The sequence below is a fragment of the Hyperoodon ampullatus genome (assembly GCF_949752795.1).
Source record: "Hyperoodon ampullatus genome assembly, chromosome: 2".
Lineage (NCBI taxonomy): Eukaryota > Metazoa > Chordata > Mammalia > Artiodactyla > Ziphiidae > Hyperoodon > Hyperoodon ampullatus.
Genome location: NC_136915.1, coordinates 4815172 through 4831983, shown reverse-complemented (window position 1 = coordinate 4831983; position 16812 = coordinate 4815172). Strand labels below are relative to the sequence as shown.

Below are 16812 nucleotides of genomic sequence, written 5' to 3'. Positions count from 1 at the left end.
TTTACCTTTTATCACTGATTTATGGGCTGATGGTAAACTGATCTGTCCATGTGCCAGAACTCAGCTTGGGAACACAGAACAAGAGAAGAGATTTGGAAGAACCAAACTCATGAATGAAAACGCTGACGTCATAGTTCAGCTCCCAGCAGAGCTCAGGGTAGTCTGTGAAGAAACAGTGCATCTTTGGGGATATTAAACCACTAGTCATTTAATAAAGGGTATAAGACAGAAGAAGCCCTTGCTCAAAAGAAGGGAGGGGAAAAAAGGGGACAGAAGAGAGAGAGAGAGAACCCCATTAACAACCTTTTCCCTAGGCCAAATATGAAAAATACACAGTGTATATGCCACGAACAATCATAACTTCTAAACCATGGAAATATTTCATATTATTGTTAAAAGTACTATTTTTTTTAAAGTATGGTTAGCTATGTCTCTAAATAAGAACAAAGTCTCATTCGCATCTTAAATCTTCCTCCCACCGTGTGCCATCACATTCAAAAAAGAGCACACAACATAGTTTCAGTTCTTCACTAAAAACTATCTGGCGTTGCCAAACCATGCCTAATTTTTAAACAATTCTGAATATAACAGGGTGGGACTCAGTGACCTCAGGCAAGCTACTGGAATTTTTATGTAAGAGGGGAAAAAAATGCTTTTATCTAATGATGTAATATAAACTAATAAAAAAAGAGATTATAAAAATATGATGTACTTAGAACTATTAAGAATAGCTAGCATGTGGACTGTTCACATTTTTCATCTCTTGACAGAATTTAAAATACAACTAGTAATACAAACTTCTATGAAGTTTAGACACAATTTACTAAAATCCTATTATTCAGGACACTTAAGTAACTGATTCCTAGATTCCTAATGTTTCTCAGGAAATTTAACATTATTACAGTCTTAGAAAATAAGTGACCCTGAGAGCCTCGATCACCTCTCCAGAGCACAAAACTACAGGGACATTTTCTCTTCTTTACCACTCACATGGCTTAAAATAGCCATTCACCCAAAATGGATTTTTTTTTTTAATTTAAGCAGTAAACAATTTTGCCAATAAACATTTTTAAAAGATCTTATTAAGTTAAAATGCAAACATACTGGTTTTATCTGAAAATCTAAAATGTTAAAAGAGATCATCTCACATTTCCACCACAAATATCTTTGATAGAACATCACTACCCCCTTGTGGATTCACAATAAAAAATCCTTATCTTCAAATTTCACTTTTTAAATGTTTCATTCTGCTGAACTTCCATTAAAGTTTACATTCTCTTCACTAAGGGTTACTTTATTTCAATTACTTTTTAAAAGAGAAAAAACACTTAACATTTTAAAATAACCAATCCCATCAACTTCTTTATCTTCTAAGCATCCCCATTTTGGGGAGTGTTCTTCATACAATAAGTATATTTGCCGATTTCAGCATGGTAACCATACCAACGTTCCATTTTTTCCTTAGGATATCTGAATTTACACTCACAGTCATCACTTGGAGATTATTTTTTAAAAATAAATGGGTAATTTCTTCACTATCGCATCTTTTCTTTCTCTTTGATAACTTCCCACTTTGTACCAATTTATTTTTATTGCTTCCAAATGGTTTGATAACCATGTGCCCCAGAAAACCAGTGGGGCACATACCTCCTCAAGAATAACTTTTCAGGGGGCTTCCCTGGTGGCGCAGTGGTTGAGAGTCCGCCTGCCGATGCAGGGGACGCGGGTTCGTGCCCCGGTCCGGGAAGATCCCACATGCCGTGGAGCGGCTGGGCCGGTGAGCCGTGGCCACTGAGCCTGCGCGTCCGGAGCCTGTGCTCCGCAACGGGAGAGGCCGCAACAGTGAGAGGCCCCCGTACCGCAAAAAAAAAAAAAAAAAAAAGAATAACTTTTCAGCTAAGAATTAAAAACCAAATCTAAGTTTTAAAAAGACTAACTCTTGATTGTATTGCTGTACCCTCAGAAATGCTTTCTGGCAATCTAAATCAACCCTGATGAAGGAAAAAAAGATAGTACCTGTTTTTCAAAGTAGAAAAAAGGCTTTGTTTTCTTTCTTTTTTGTTAGTTGCAGGAGTACCTCTGGCTGTATCTGCATATCATTCTAATACAACACAGATACATACTGTTAAACGTATGCTGTAAAAAAGATTAAATAAACTTAAATATCTGGTTTATCACTTGTTACAGACACGAGATTTAGCTGAAAGTTATAAGTCATCTCCGCAATGATGTGCAGGCCACAGAGAGAAGGTCCGAAAACTGGTGAGTCGGACTGCCGTTTCAGAGAGTTAGTGCCCCATTTTCTCATAGATGTTGGACACAAAAGTAGGGACACAGTAATTCACTATTACCATGAGAAGACAAATTCCAGTATTCATTCTAATGGTTAGGTGGAAATAAAGGAGGAAAAATCCACTTGGCAAGTGTTTTTAAGTGACTAAATACATGATCTTACCTTGTGGTAACTGCTAAGGAAAGACAGGAGAGACAGGCACGGTCTGTTAAATAACTGAACGCTCTGTGTCACCCGCCAACCCCACTGAAGGCTGTCTATGCAAAAGGGAGCGACTGACAACGTGTCCAAAGCTAGCAGCTGAGCCGCAGAGGAGGCGGGGTCAGAGCCGGCCTTCATGGTTTCCTTTTTGGGGATTTTGTTATGAGTGCTGTTTTTAGATTTGGGTGGGGGGGGTGTATTTGGGTGACATTAGGAAGCGAGATCACGAGTGAGATTAATGCCACTTAATTCGTGTCCAGGTGGTGACGTGTTTAAAACTGTTCAGAACTCAGCCCCAAACGTTTACTTGAAGGCACATCACATCGGGCACCTGTAAGTACAAAGCCATACTGCAGAGAGCAGAGTGAGGGATCCAGCCCCAACCAGCACGTCTTCCTCCCCTGCCGATACCCTCTCCTAACAGGCTCAGAAAGGGATACGTTCATTACATGTCTTGAAGGGCCTGGCTAAATCTGAAAAAGAGAAATAAAATCGGACTGCACTTTTCCAAATGAGGGACTCATGTGCAAGAGAACATGCAATTCTACCAAGAATGAGCAAAACATTGGGGTGAATGTAGAAGAAGAACCATTTCAAAAATATCGCTGGTCATTCAGCTTACGGTATGTCAATCAGCTGAAAGTAAATGAACAACCCTCTTAAAAAAAAGTGAAAAGGGAAGTAATGTGGCTGACACTTGGCCTCTCTTTGCAGTGGGGTACATAATATTTCTTTTTTAGTCCAGGGTAATGAACTAAAAAATGCTCAGGAAGCATTACCAATCTTTACACAAGGAGGCCCACGACCTTCTACAAGCAATGGCGTTCAAAGCAGAAAGATGCAACAGAACCTCAGAAATACACAGCCAGCATACTGATGGGGAAAAAAAAAACCACCCTTTACTTCGTCCCACCATATAAAAAATTCAAGGATGGCTGTCCTTGTCAATATATACAGAGAAACACTCTCCTTACAAATACATGACAAATATCACAGGATGGAAGACCATCTATATGTTTACAAGCCCCTCTTTCTAATGACAGAATGGTAACACATCTTAATTGCAGGACTGATGGCCACGACATCCATGGATGGCACAAGATACAGGGATCTAATAGCGTCTGATCAACTATATCCTGAACCTGATTAGGTATTCAAAAAATAAATAAAGAGAAAAGAAAGACAGATTACACACTATAATCTGGAATAGGGGGTGAATGACCGTGCATCCTAACTCATGTTCTATGGACATAGAAGCGGAGCCAGAATACTTCCTGCCCTCACCCTCAAAGACACCAAAGACCAGAGATGGTACTAAGACAGGCAGCATGATATTAGAAGACCCCATATTACCTCGTGAATGAAGGCCCCAAATGAAGTATCAATAGTATACTTGCTGCCTCTGCCCAAAGAAGTGTATCATTAGCAAGCCAAAGAAACAGAAAGAAGTTGGCTAAATGCAGCAAAAACAAAAATTTCCAAAAGTCTACACGGGGAGGCCCAGGTGCCAAAAGGACACAGTGTTTCACCGAGGATGCTATCCAGTTACAAATACTACCATCACCCCTTACCTCGTGGCTTAAATCCCATTCCATCTCCCTACAAGAAGTAACACTGCCTCTTACTACAGGACAAAAAGAATGGTGGGCATCCCTCTTTACTGAATGACAGAGAGGCTATAAATACAGTAATCCACAAATTTTTTTTATAATAACAATGAGAAGGGCAATAAACAAACCTTGTGGGAAGAAAGGGAGGTAGGACTTAAGCCATCTAGAACATCAAAAAGAAAAAAAAAGGTCACGGTAAGTGATTCTAGAAGATACAGAACATTTTAGAAAATGATCTGTTATAATGGAAATACAACAGAAACACACATCACCTTGCCCCCACAGAAAATATTCAGTCACGTATTCACACGGATCAAGGACCATGGCAAACCCCATACTACAACAATCTTAACAAGAGCTCTTCTTAAGAGTGAAATACTAGCAAAATTGGTTTCTACAGATATTGTAGAGGGGAAATCTGATTTAACATAGGAGGAAAAGAAAAAGTGCATTTCAGGTTAATTCTTTATCATTACTGTCATCATTAGGTACACCAAACCTACACCCCAAAATACTATAAGGCTATTTTACCAAAATAAAGAAAAGACACAAACAACAGTACCAATAAAAAGTGTAAAGAATTAAAAGTCACATAATAAACAAAAGCAGTGATATGTATACCAGATACCTCGCCTAAGAATGGTCTCTACAATTAGGCGTAAAATTTAGATATAACACTTCCCGGCAGCAAAAATGTACCAGCAGCGCATACAGTCCTTACTAACTGATAATATGAAATTTACCAGGTAATCATGAGAAAATTTTCTATCACTTCCTTCTATAAAGGATGTATTTGATTTCATGTGCTATACAATTCCTACTATGCTGCTGTTCAAATGTTATACAAGCATCCCAATCAACATATATCTAAATGACCTAAAAGTTACACCTAGACATTTAGGAAGAAGATTGACTACTTTTTTCTACACACACCCCCACACCCACACACACCCCGCACACAGTCTGAAGGAAGGCTGTTGAGTGCTTCTCCCAGTCTGCCCTCCACCCTCTCCACCACCCCGACTCCTGCAGGGACAGGGAAAAGCTCAATGGGATAGTACACTATTAGAGGATCTCTTTGTAAGATTACAATCCAAACAAAGTTCAGAAAAGAATTCCTTACACGAATACATAAAAAGACAAGCACAAGATATACAGCAATGTCATTCACACTAAAAGGCTAACAAGACCCCTATGGTCTCAAGCAGAGTCACATAACCCCCCCACCCCATGCACACACAGATCCCTGCACGTGATACAAGCTCAGTGAATGAAGGTCTCCAGGATGAATGCACTCAGTGATGAGAACGTGGATATAAAAACAACGTCTCTCCAAAAGGCCAAATTCAAAGGTCCCGCAAAGGAGGCAATGTGTACACTAGGAGGGGAAAGGAAGAGAACGTGAGAATCACCTTCTGTTGCTTTTCCATAAGCAAATTAGAAAGAAGTACAACTGCACACAAAGATGTATTTCCCCAAAACTCAGCAAATCGGAAATGAAGAATGGCCCAGAGGAATGAGGAAGGGAAGAAATGTTAAGCTAGAAGATGGGCCAACTGAGAAGCAGCCAGAAAGAAATATAATCCCACCAGGCACAGGGACCACACCCAGCATAAACAGAGAGCTAAAATAATGCCACCTGACTCTGAAGAATAGGTTATTTTAAGAGGAAAGTCTAAAAACTAAAGAAATGGAAAAATGTGGATAAGCAGGATATATAAAGATGTCTCAAAGAGGAGGCAAGAGCAACCCTACTGTTTGGAAAAGGAAAATCTGACCCAATCTGACCATGAGTAGAGGGTGCCGCAAACATGTCAACATTCTGAATCCACTGAACAATGAGATGAAGAAACCCAACATTTCCCAGGCACGCAGGATAAGTCAGGTCTTCAAAAAGGCCAGGGGAGAGATGTCCCGTGGGTCACCCAGCCTTGTCCAGAAAGCTGGGGCTAAGGGGACAGGGGGCTGCGGGCAGGGGAGAGCGATGCTCTAACAGAAAGATATAAAAAAGAAAAATCATTAAGAGAACAGAACCTGTCTACCTGACCGTGCACTGGAAAAGTAAGAGGAAAAAGCTGATCTCCAATAATCTACGGGGACGGGTGACACAGAAAGCATAACTGCGTAAAACTCAAAGAAAGGAACGTTAACTTTGCACACTAACCTCCGGTGTGTTCCTCTAACCTTTACCATTTTCGTTCTACTGCCCACGGAATGGAGCACCCTGGTGGGCAGGGAAAATTCCAAAAGGCAGCCGGTGGTACAGGGAAGGGCAGGAGAGGCTCCACCACTGGAAGAGAGAGGACTCTACTGGGAACACGCCAACATATACAGCAGATAGTCGACTCTTGTTTTCCCAGGGTCGTTAATACTACACCCTAAAAATACACAATTCCATCAACTGAATATACATGCAGGCAGAATAGAAATAGCATAAAAACTTTTAAAAACCAAAAAAAAAAAAAGGAAATTGAGGTCAAAAGCACAACTTTCAGACAATGGGTATGATACCCACTGGATAACTCAATACTGACTGAGGGGCAAAGCCGTGACGTCAACGACTCATGCTGAGCAATCCTCCGGGTAACCTTGCCCTGGACTCAGTAACCCAGGTGGAGAGTCTCCTCGCTAGAAAAGCACTTCAAGGTCCAAAAGCGCAGTCTTGACAAAGCTTGTCGGGGAGGACGGGGCTCCACACTCGACCTGTCCCAAAGCAAGACTGGGCTGCTGAGTGAGGCACCCAACAACCATTCCAGCTACGGGAGGGAGGGGAGGGAGGGGCCCCAGAGCCAAGGGGAAATGGCCAAATACACAAACTGTGATGCTCAGAGAAAACCTGGAGAATCGTCCCTCCCACCCTTCCACAAAGTGTCACAGGCCTTCCCAAAGGTACCTTTTCCTAATGTGCACAACCTCTCTCAATTATTTAAGTGGCCAAACAAAAACAGTGACATATTTATGGCCATTCATTCCTAGTTCTGTCACAGAAACACATATTCTTCTCACCTGCCCCTATCCTTTGCCCGAAATACATGAAATCTCTCTCTCCTACACGGCAGTAAAGAAGTCAAGATGGGAACTTCTCACCCCGTGAAGACCCAAGCGGAGAAGACCGCCCCTAAATTCAGAATGCCTACGTTTTGGTGCACATGGGCAAGCCCTCTACACTGTGTGTATTCAGGGACTTGGTGGACATTCAGGATGTCATTCTGCTTACTCAGTACAGTACAAATGACAAAGGAAAGAGTGGTTAAGAATTGGCCATTCATCAGTCTTCTGATTCCTCTAAGCCTGAAGAGTTACCAACAACAGTGATACATAGCTATGTCCTTACACGTCAAGGTCCCCATATACACCCAAGATGTAGAGAGAGACATCTAACCCTTCCAACTTCCTGTGTATAGATAATGGATATGATTTCACATATAAATACGTGCCTATGTGTGTGTATATATATACATAAACAAATGCATAGTATCATTTTTTGCCAAAAGGGAACCAGAGCAGCATAAAAACAGAAAGCATCTAAATTTCCCCTTCACCTGAAACCTATAAGATCGAAAGAAATGTTTGCATCCCACGAGAGACAACACCAGGGCCCAAGGAAGGTTCTAGTACAACAAGGAGCACACTAGCAACCTCTTCCCGAATGGCACGTGGGCGACATGGGTGTCTACACTCCCTTTTCTGGATGGAAAGGCATATGGCTTCTTCTTACCCAGCCAACATGAATACAATTTAAGAAAATTAGAAAAAGTCAAGGTAACAGGCTCACTAAATATGGCTGACTGGGAAACAGAAGCCATAAGGAGGATATGAGTTCTCTTAAAAAAGAAATGGGAAGTTTATTTCCAGGGAAGGTTCAAAGTCTCTTGAATGTAGGATGTATGAAGTCTGGTTCTCACTGCACAGAAGACAGTAATCCGAACACCAAAAGCCAAGGGCACATGAACCTCTTTCTGGGGGGGGGGGGGGGGGGGGAGGGTAGCGTCAACTGACGAATGCTGCCCCGACCTAAGAGCAAGAGTAAACTGGAAGCAAAAATAGACCCGTTTTCCTCAGACACAGGCCGTCACTGCCGGGACCCCGGCCCTACATCTGATGGGGCAACCACCCTCACCCAGACGAGAAACTCCAAGGAGAGAGACGTGTCAGGGGACAGAGACAGATGGGGAAAGGAGCACTGGAATGTCCAGTTCCTCCCAAAAGAGAGAGAGGGCAACTCAAAGGGTATTCAGGAAATGAGCTCACCCTAACCCAGGAAAGTGTGCGGAGAGCGTGCATAATCTGTAAGAAGTATGTGTCTTCCTATTTAGAAATGACTTCAGAGCTGCACAGGCCCCCACTATCCACTGGGTGAGGGAAGAAGAACATGGGGAGCCCGAGTCCCCTTGTCCTGACATAAGGGTCAATAAATGGTGTGCAGAGGCCCCAAAAGATTCCACAGAGGATGAGAGGATGATACGGACCCCTCTGCCAAAGGAGGATCAGGGTCACAGAAGGTAAAGGGCAAGGGAATATGGAGATCATCACTTGCCACAGAAACGGAGACCCCACCCTCCTGGCTGCGAGGGGTGCAAGGGCAGGAGTAGGATGGGAGCGACTGCTGGGGGCGGGGATGCTGCGCAGGCCCCCTCCCAGGAACGGAAGGGGGAGGGGTCACACGAGGCCCTTCGGCCCGGGGACGCTCAGCAGGAGGGGGTCCCCCTGGTGGGGAGAAGCGCGGGGACCCCGCCGGCTCTGGGAGGCGCCCACGGGGCTCCAGGGTGAGGCTGGACAGCGACTGCCCGGCCCCGCCGCCGAGAACCAGGGACGGCGAGGCTGAGCGCCGGCGGTGCCCCAACGGGGACCGGTCCGGGGCAGCGGGGCGCGGGGCCGGAGGGGGCCTGAGGAGGATAAACTTTCCGCCCCGCGGCCCCCACCGGACCCGGCGCGGGGGGCGGGGGGCGGGGGCCGCGCCGGGCCCGGGAGCGGCGGGGATGCCCGGTCCGGGTGGGGGAGGCGCCGGCCCTCCCTCCGCGGCTCCTCCTCCTCGCTGGGCCCGGCCCCCGCCCGCCGGCCCCCCGCCCCTCCGGCCCCAGCCCGCCCCCGGGTGGGGGTGTGCGGCGCCGCGCTCCGCCGCCCCGCGTGTCACCTCAGGACCCGGCCGCGCTCCGCCCCCCCACCCGCCGCCCCCTCCCCGGCCCGGGGCGCCCGCCCGCCGCCGCCGCCGCCGCCGCGCCCCCGCGCTCCCGCCCGGCGCCGCCGATGCCCGGGATGTCCGGCGGGGCCGGGTCCCGCCGCCCGCCGCGCCACCCCCGGCCCCTCACGCTCCGGCTCTTACCTTCCGGCTTGTTTTCGGCAGCCATTTCCCCTCCGCGCGCCACATCCTCCTCCTCCTCGCGACCGGGACCCCGAGCGCGCGCCTCGTACCGCCGCCGCCGCCGCCGGCCCAGCCACCCCGCCGCCGCCGCGCACCCGCCCTGGCCCCGCCCCGCGGCCCACGCACTGAGCCCGTTGGGCCGCGCGGCTGCCACTCATCGCTCCCGCCACCAATCGCCCCGCACCAGGGGTCTCACTACTCTCCGGGAGGAGCGTCCTATCCATCCGGCCCATTGGCTAGTCACCACCCAACGGAATGAAAGGATTGGTCAAGAATCAACGCCCCCTCCCCACCCACTCCCAGGAAAGCCCGCCTTCCAGACCTAAACAAAGCTTTCCAGTGGCCAGAGCACGAAAGAACTGCCCAATCAGGAAGGGGCCGACACGGAATATTTCCTCGAGGCCGAGACGTGGCGTTTTGATTGGGCGTTACTACAGTGTTTCCCAGGCCGTCCAGACCAATCAAAGGGGGTTCCCGGAACTCGGGAGCGGCGAAGGGAAGCCCCGCCCCCGAGCGTGACCGTCATGAGGAAGGCGCTCGCTCATTGGCGCGCTGGGGCTTTTCCCGCGTGCTCCCGGGGCTGAAGGACGTTCCCGGGGAAGCCGCTGCCGGCGCGTGGGGTCCCGGTGGCAGTGGAGGACGCGGCGGAATCTCCGGGATCCCTCGGCTTATCGCTTCCGGGGGGCAGCGGGGGCCTGGGGCCTCGGGGCTGGCGTCGGCCGGGTGCCCCGCTCGAGAGCCGGCCGGCCCTGGGGTCCGGGCGTCGCTGCGGGCGGTGGGGGAGGGGCGCGCCTCCGCCAGGCCCCTCCCCTTCCCCTCCCCCCTCACCGGCGCCCCGCCCCCTCGGCCCGCGCCGCCGCGGCCCCTCGAGCGGGTGCCTGGCCCGCTTGTGCCTGTCGTTGCCCGCCCCCGGTGTGCTCCGTTGTCCCCTTTTCTAGAGGCTTAAAATACTGAAACTTTATTTTGGTCACGTTGGCCATGTGACCCGCAGAGCCGATGACTCATAGATGCCCGTCCCAGGATGAGGCCGCTGAGCAGAATCTTATAGAAACGTTAAGCCTCGGCGAGCGTGCTCGGTGGGCGAGGCAAGCCAAGTTTGCTTCGGTCCTGGGCTCACATTCGTGGCTTTTCCGATCAAATATTCCGGCGTCCACCGCACTCACGCCCCATGCGAGGTGGGGAGACCAGCTGGGTTTCAGTCGCGGGGAGAGAGCTCTGAAGCGGGTTAGGATCCATCCTGGGGGGGAACAGACACACCGCTGCAGCTTCTCTGGAAATCCGTCCACATCTAGTACACCAGCACACACTGTACAGACAAGCCTAAAGCCAGATGAGATGGCAAAGATGAAAGTGCCCCCTCCCAGAGAAATTCAGGAATTGTGCACGTGGGCAGGTAAGACCGGAAACAAAGGAGAGGTCTGAAATCTCCAAGTTTTAAAAAAAGGAAGAAAAGTTGAATGAAAAGCAGAGCTCCAACCGCTCTGTGTGAATCTTGTACGGTTTGCAGTGAGAACCTTTCAATCCTCTACATTTTGTTTTGTCCTTTGCTTCCCGTGGATGACAGCTAGCAGCAGCAGCGAAAGGTCCTCGTTTGAGTATTTTGGCACCAAGATTGATTGTCAAAGTGAATTTTGTGCCAGTCCTAAAAACGTGTTCTTTTTCTCGTCTTCACAACTGAAAATTTCTTAAGTTTTTCAGACGTAAAGATGTCCCAAAAGAATGTTTTGTATTATACACTAATTCTTCAACAAACTTTCATTTTATGAGGGTCAAAAAATGCAAAGTTTTAACAACGAGGGTACAATATTTTATCAATTAGCATTCTTAATACCACCTATGTTGACGATCTGTGTGGTGAAACATTCTTAAAAGTGCTGGTGGCATTGAAAATTAATGTAACCCTTTTGAAAAGCAATTTTACAGTATGTATTAAAAGCCATAAAAAGTTTGCATCTTTTGACCCAGTAATCTTACTTCTGGGAATCTATTCTAAGGAACTAACACTAAATGCCAAAAAGCTGTATGTGTGAAGGTATTCGTCACAGAATCACCGTATTTATTACAAAAAAAAAAAAATTGTGCTAATGCTGGATGTTTAATAACTAAATTGTGTTGTATCTACACAATAGAACATCATGGTAGTCACAGACATTAGACACAGAAAGAAAAGTTTACCCATTGCTAGGTGGGGGGAAAAAAGTTTTCAAAATTATGGCATTCACTTGTTACATATGATGTGATTCCAGGTTAAAAAAACTGTATTTTGAAAAAAGACATATAAAATACACCCAAGAAATGATATTTGGGGTATTGTGAGTGGTTTCCCTTATTGTCTCTATTTCATATAATATAGCTATGCTGTTTTTATAATTAAAACATATACTTAAATTTAAAAATAATGTTATCCAGTGTGTACTGGAGACCAGACTCTGTTAGATCCTGAGGATGTAAGGTTGAATAAGGTTGAGTGTCTCCCTCCAAGGAGCTCACAGCCTAGCAGGGTTAACAGATATGAACAACAGCAGGTCAAGGTGCAGTGGGGACACAGGAGAAGGTAATGGATATCACCTGGGCCTCAAGTGCAGCCTGTAAAACTAAAACAGTGCTGCTCTTATCACTAACTTTTTTTGTTTTGGAAGATGTAGTTATAAAAAATATGATGTATGTTAACATGTAATGGGTCTCTATTTTTAATGAACTAATAAATTTTTTGTGTGTTTCTATACAGCCCATACACAACAGATAAACAAGTCACAAAACAAAAGCTCTTTGGCGTCCTCAATTATTTTTATGAGTGTAGTAAATGTATCCTGAGACCAATGAGTTTGAAAGCCTCTGGGCTGGAGAATGAGATGTTTTTGGGTGGACTGGCTGGCTGGTGTCCTAGACCATTCCGGAAGCTGTAACAAAGTACCAAGGATTGGGTGGCTTATAACAACAGAAATTTACTTCCCCCAGTTCTGGAGGCTGGAAGTCGGAGACCAGGGAGCAGAGAGCAAAGTGTCTCATGACTCTTAAAAGGACACTAACCCCATCATGGCACACCCCATCCCCCATGGCCTCACTTAATCCTGATCACCTCCTGAAGGCCCCACCTCCTAATACCATCACATGGGAGGTAGGGTTTCAACACATCAATCTGGGGGGAAACACAAACATTCAGTTCATAACAGCTGGTGTTTGCCTTTGCTTGGGAGGGTAACCAAGATGTGGGTACTTCCAGTAAGGGAAGTGACCTGAGTTGCTAAAAGAGCCCAGTTGGAAAGCAGAGGAGGCAGAAGATGTGCTGGACACCCCATCCCATCCTTTGAATCCTTGGCCATTTTGGCCCTAATGTTCTTCAAGGAAAGAATGTTACTGTCCAGGACCAGATGGACATAGGTAAATAGTGGGAATATTAAATGGTTACTTTTTACCTCAAAAATACTTGTAAAAGAGCGTTGTTTCCTGGTCAGCTTTCTGAAGTAATTAAAGTGACTATTATTACTGCTGATGATAATAATAAAAGTGCTTGGACTTGCTTCCTTAAACTCAAGGTACCGAAGCTCCATGTTACTGGGTTGAGAGACGAAAGCAAGGACTGAACTGAACCCATTTGAGAGCCTAAAGACTCCTAAAAGGGAAACTCACCAACACAGGTCAAGAAAGAAATAATTATTCTAGTTATGCCTTCCTTAGCTTAGAAAGGTAATGATGATACCCAAAAGTCCTGCTTCCAAAAAGTTTCTCCCCTTGCCTTTCCTTTAATTAATTTTTTAAATTTCGAGATCACTGTAGATTTGCACGCCATTGTAGGAAATAATACAGAGAGATCCTTTGTCCCCTCGCCTTTACAAGATAAAAAATAATGAAAACTTGTGAGCTTCTGAGAACAAACCTTTCACTAATATTCCTTGTTTTCCCTATCCTGCAAACACTCATCTTCCCTCCTCCCCCCATGTCCGTTCAGCAATTCTGGCAACCATTGCAATCTCGGAATATCTACCATCAGTATATAAGAGTAAAGACTTGTCTGATACCCCAAATATAAGGAGATCTAGGCCTAGTAGACCTGAATTTCAGCTCACTTGAAATATAATTTGAACATAAAAGGCCCGATTTGCGGACCAGTAATCTGCTGAAATTTTGAAATGAATAAGTGGTTTCCCTTGTTCAGTATTTACTGAAGTGTAGTAAGGCAGAATGGACAGTAGTCCAAGGACCAACCACACCACTTCTGGCTGTTTTGTTTTCCTTTTAATATTAAAACCCAGAACAGGGACATCCCTGGCGGTTCAGTGGTTAAGACTTCGCCTTCCGGTGCAGGGGGTGCGGGTTCGATCCCAGGTTGGGGAGCTAAGATCCCACATGCCTTGAGGCCAAAAAACAAAAAAACATAAAACAGAAGTAATATTGTAACAAACTCAATAAAGACTTTAAAAATGGCCCACATCGGGCTTCCCTAGTGGCGCAGTGGTTGAGAGTCTGCCTGCCGATGCGGGGGACGTGGGTTCGTGCCCCAGTCCAGGAGGATCCCACATGCCGCGGAGCAGCTGGGCCCGTGAGCCATGGCCGCTGAGCCTGTGCGTCCGGAACCTGTGCTCCGCAATGGGAGAGGCCACAGCAGTGAGAGGCCCGCGTACCGCAAAATAAATAAATAAATAAATAATAAAAAATTTAAAAATGGTCCACATCAAAAAAAACTTAAAAAAAAAATAATTAAAAAAAATATCAGAACAGAGCATTATCCATCACAATAGGGTTTTCAAGAGATGTTTTTAATAGAATACTACTCAGCCATGAAAAAGAATGAAATAATGCCACTTATTGCAACATGGATGGAACTAGAGATGATCATACTAAGAGAAATAAGTGAGAAAGAGAAAGACAAATATATGATATCACTTATATGTCGAATCTAAAATATGACACAAATGAATGTATCTAGGAAACAGAAACAGATTCACAGACATAGAGGACAGACTTGTGGATGTCCAGGGGGAGGAGGGGTGAGGATGAGATGGAGTGGGAATTTGGAATTAGCAGATGCAAATTATTGTATGTATAATGGATAAACAACAGGTCCTACTGTATAGCAGAGGGAGCTGCATTCAATATCCTGTGATAAATCATAATGGAAAAGAATATTAAAAAAGAAATGTATATATATATATATATATATGTATAACTGAATCACTTTTCTGTACAGCAGAAATTAACACAACATTGTAAATCAACTATACTTCAGTAGAAAAGGAGATGTTTAAACAGTCATAAAATCTTTCCACATCACCCAACTATTGCATACAACATACCTGAGTGCACCCTCTCTCCAGGGACCCTCCCTGGAGTTACAGCTAAACGCCTTTGATAGAATGTATCTCACCTCCATACCCTAATAAAGAGTCAACCCAGTTTTTTCTAAACTTTCCCTTTAAAACTGGAGTCTTTCCCCTCCCTCTTGAGCCTTCTGGTATGACAGCCAGATAGTTTATTTTATTCAATCCAAATTCAGGACCAAAGAAAAGCCTTTTTTTTTTTTATCTAAAGAGGGAAAATGCTAAAGAGATGGGGCTTTGCTGGCTCGGATGGGCGCTTCATGACTTCCAAAGTTAACAGATCTAGGAGACCAGCAAGACAGTGGACTCGGGAACTAGACTGCCTGGGTTCACATCATGGCTCTTGTTCACCAGCTGTGTGACTTCCAGCAAGTTCCTTCACCTCTCTGAGATTTCCTAACCAGAAAATGGAGATAATAACCGTACCAACCTCAGACAATTGTTGTAAGAATTAATTAGTTGATCTTTGTTAAGAACTTAGAATAATGCCTTGAACTTTGTGAACACTATATATGTATTTATTACATAAAATAAAAATACCTCTGGCCAAAAAAAGAAAAAACAGATCTAGGAGACCAGGGTGCCACCTCTGATTCCTGGGACCCAGAGAGACATCAGTGGAGCCCCCAAAATCTCTATAGAACAAGGACTTGGGGAGAGCAGTGTGATTGGAGGGAGGGGACAAGGGGACTTTAGCATATGCACAGCAGGGGCCAGCTTGCATGTCCATTGTCTGTTTATCTGGGGTGCTTCCAGGAGGCTGAGGGGGATGGTAAGGTTGCTGAAGTCACCCCCAGCTACCACTGAAGACTGGTGAGGCCATGTGGAGGGCTCACATGTTTGTTTTGTCCGTTTTCTCACTTATTTGCTGCAACACATTCCAATGTAATTTATGTCGACTCTCGGTCTTCCAAGGAAACTTTGTTTAGTTGTTGCAAGTAAAATGACCTGTCAAAACACCTGAAGGGAAAAGCTGCCGCTCTATCAAAGACTATCAATAGTTTTCTTTGACAGTCACTGAGAAGCCAGTGCCCAAAAAGAATCAGACTGATGCTATCCACCCTAGAAAATAAAAAAGGTGTAGACTCAGAGGCATTTCCTTGTCATTAGCTTTTCTGTTTTTCAAACGAACTGAGCAATGTATTTTTCTTTGTGTATTAAGCTGTGGCATATTACACAGCCATTAAAAAGATGGGGGTAAATCAATGTGTGCTGTTATGGAAGGTTCTTCAGCTTAAATGTGTCACTGAAAAAAAAGAAAGGCACAGGGCATAATGTATACTATTCTTGTGTGTGTATAGATACAACATTCATTGCATATATAGATATTCTTGTATATACAGAAAAGGTTTCTGGAAGAATAACAAGAAATGTATTGCCTGTAGTTGCCTTTGAAGGTGGAACAGAAAAAAAAATAAGGCTTACTCTTCATTTGATATCGTTTAAATATTTTTACCATGTACATTCATCCAACAAATATTTATTGGGTGCCTCCCATGTACCAGATACCGGTTCTAGGTGCTGGGGATACAACAGTGAACAAAACAGACAAAAATCCTGCTCTCCTGGAGCTGATATGGAAGTGGGAGAGACATGATAAACAGACAAATGTATGGTCGCAGGTTAGAGAAGGATAAATGCTGGGGAAAAAGTAACATAGAAGGAGAGGGTGGAGGGATGAAGGTGCTGCTTTAGATAAGGTGAGGTCTCAGGCCTGAAGGAATTGAGGACAGCCAGGCAGTTATGGGGGGGAGGAATATTCTGGGCAGAGGGAACAGCAAGTGCAAAAGCCCTGGGGCAGATGCACACTTGGTGTGTTGTAGGAACCGTGATGAAACCACTCAGAAAGAGCTCTGGAACAAGAATCCAAAGAGGAATCTGAAGCCAGTTCACACAGGTCTTTGAATTCCATGGTCCAAGAAAGCTGATGGAGGGTATTGAGCTGAGAGCATTATCTCAGTGGTGTTGTAAAAGGATCCCCCTGCCATGATGTGTGGAATATCCTACAACGGAGCAAGAGAGGAAGCA

The 16812-nt window shown here is 45.4% G+C and overlaps 1 protein-coding gene across 1 annotated transcript in view; it reads right to left on the bottom strand.

Annotated features, from left to right (window-relative positions):
- The window catches only part of CAMTA1 (calmodulin binding transcription activator 1), a gene marked incomplete at its 3' end in the record, with an annotated part of 904685 nt that extends 895073 nt beyond the window's left edge, over positions 1-9612 (bottom strand). Inside the window, 1 exon segment of the mRNA XM_079696990.1 lies at positions 9428-9612. Within this exon segment, the coding sequence (XP_079553116.1) occupies positions 9428-9472 (45 nt within the window). The 5' untranslated portion in view covers positions 9473-9612.
- Between the last annotated feature and the right edge of the window lie 7200 nt (positions 9613-16812).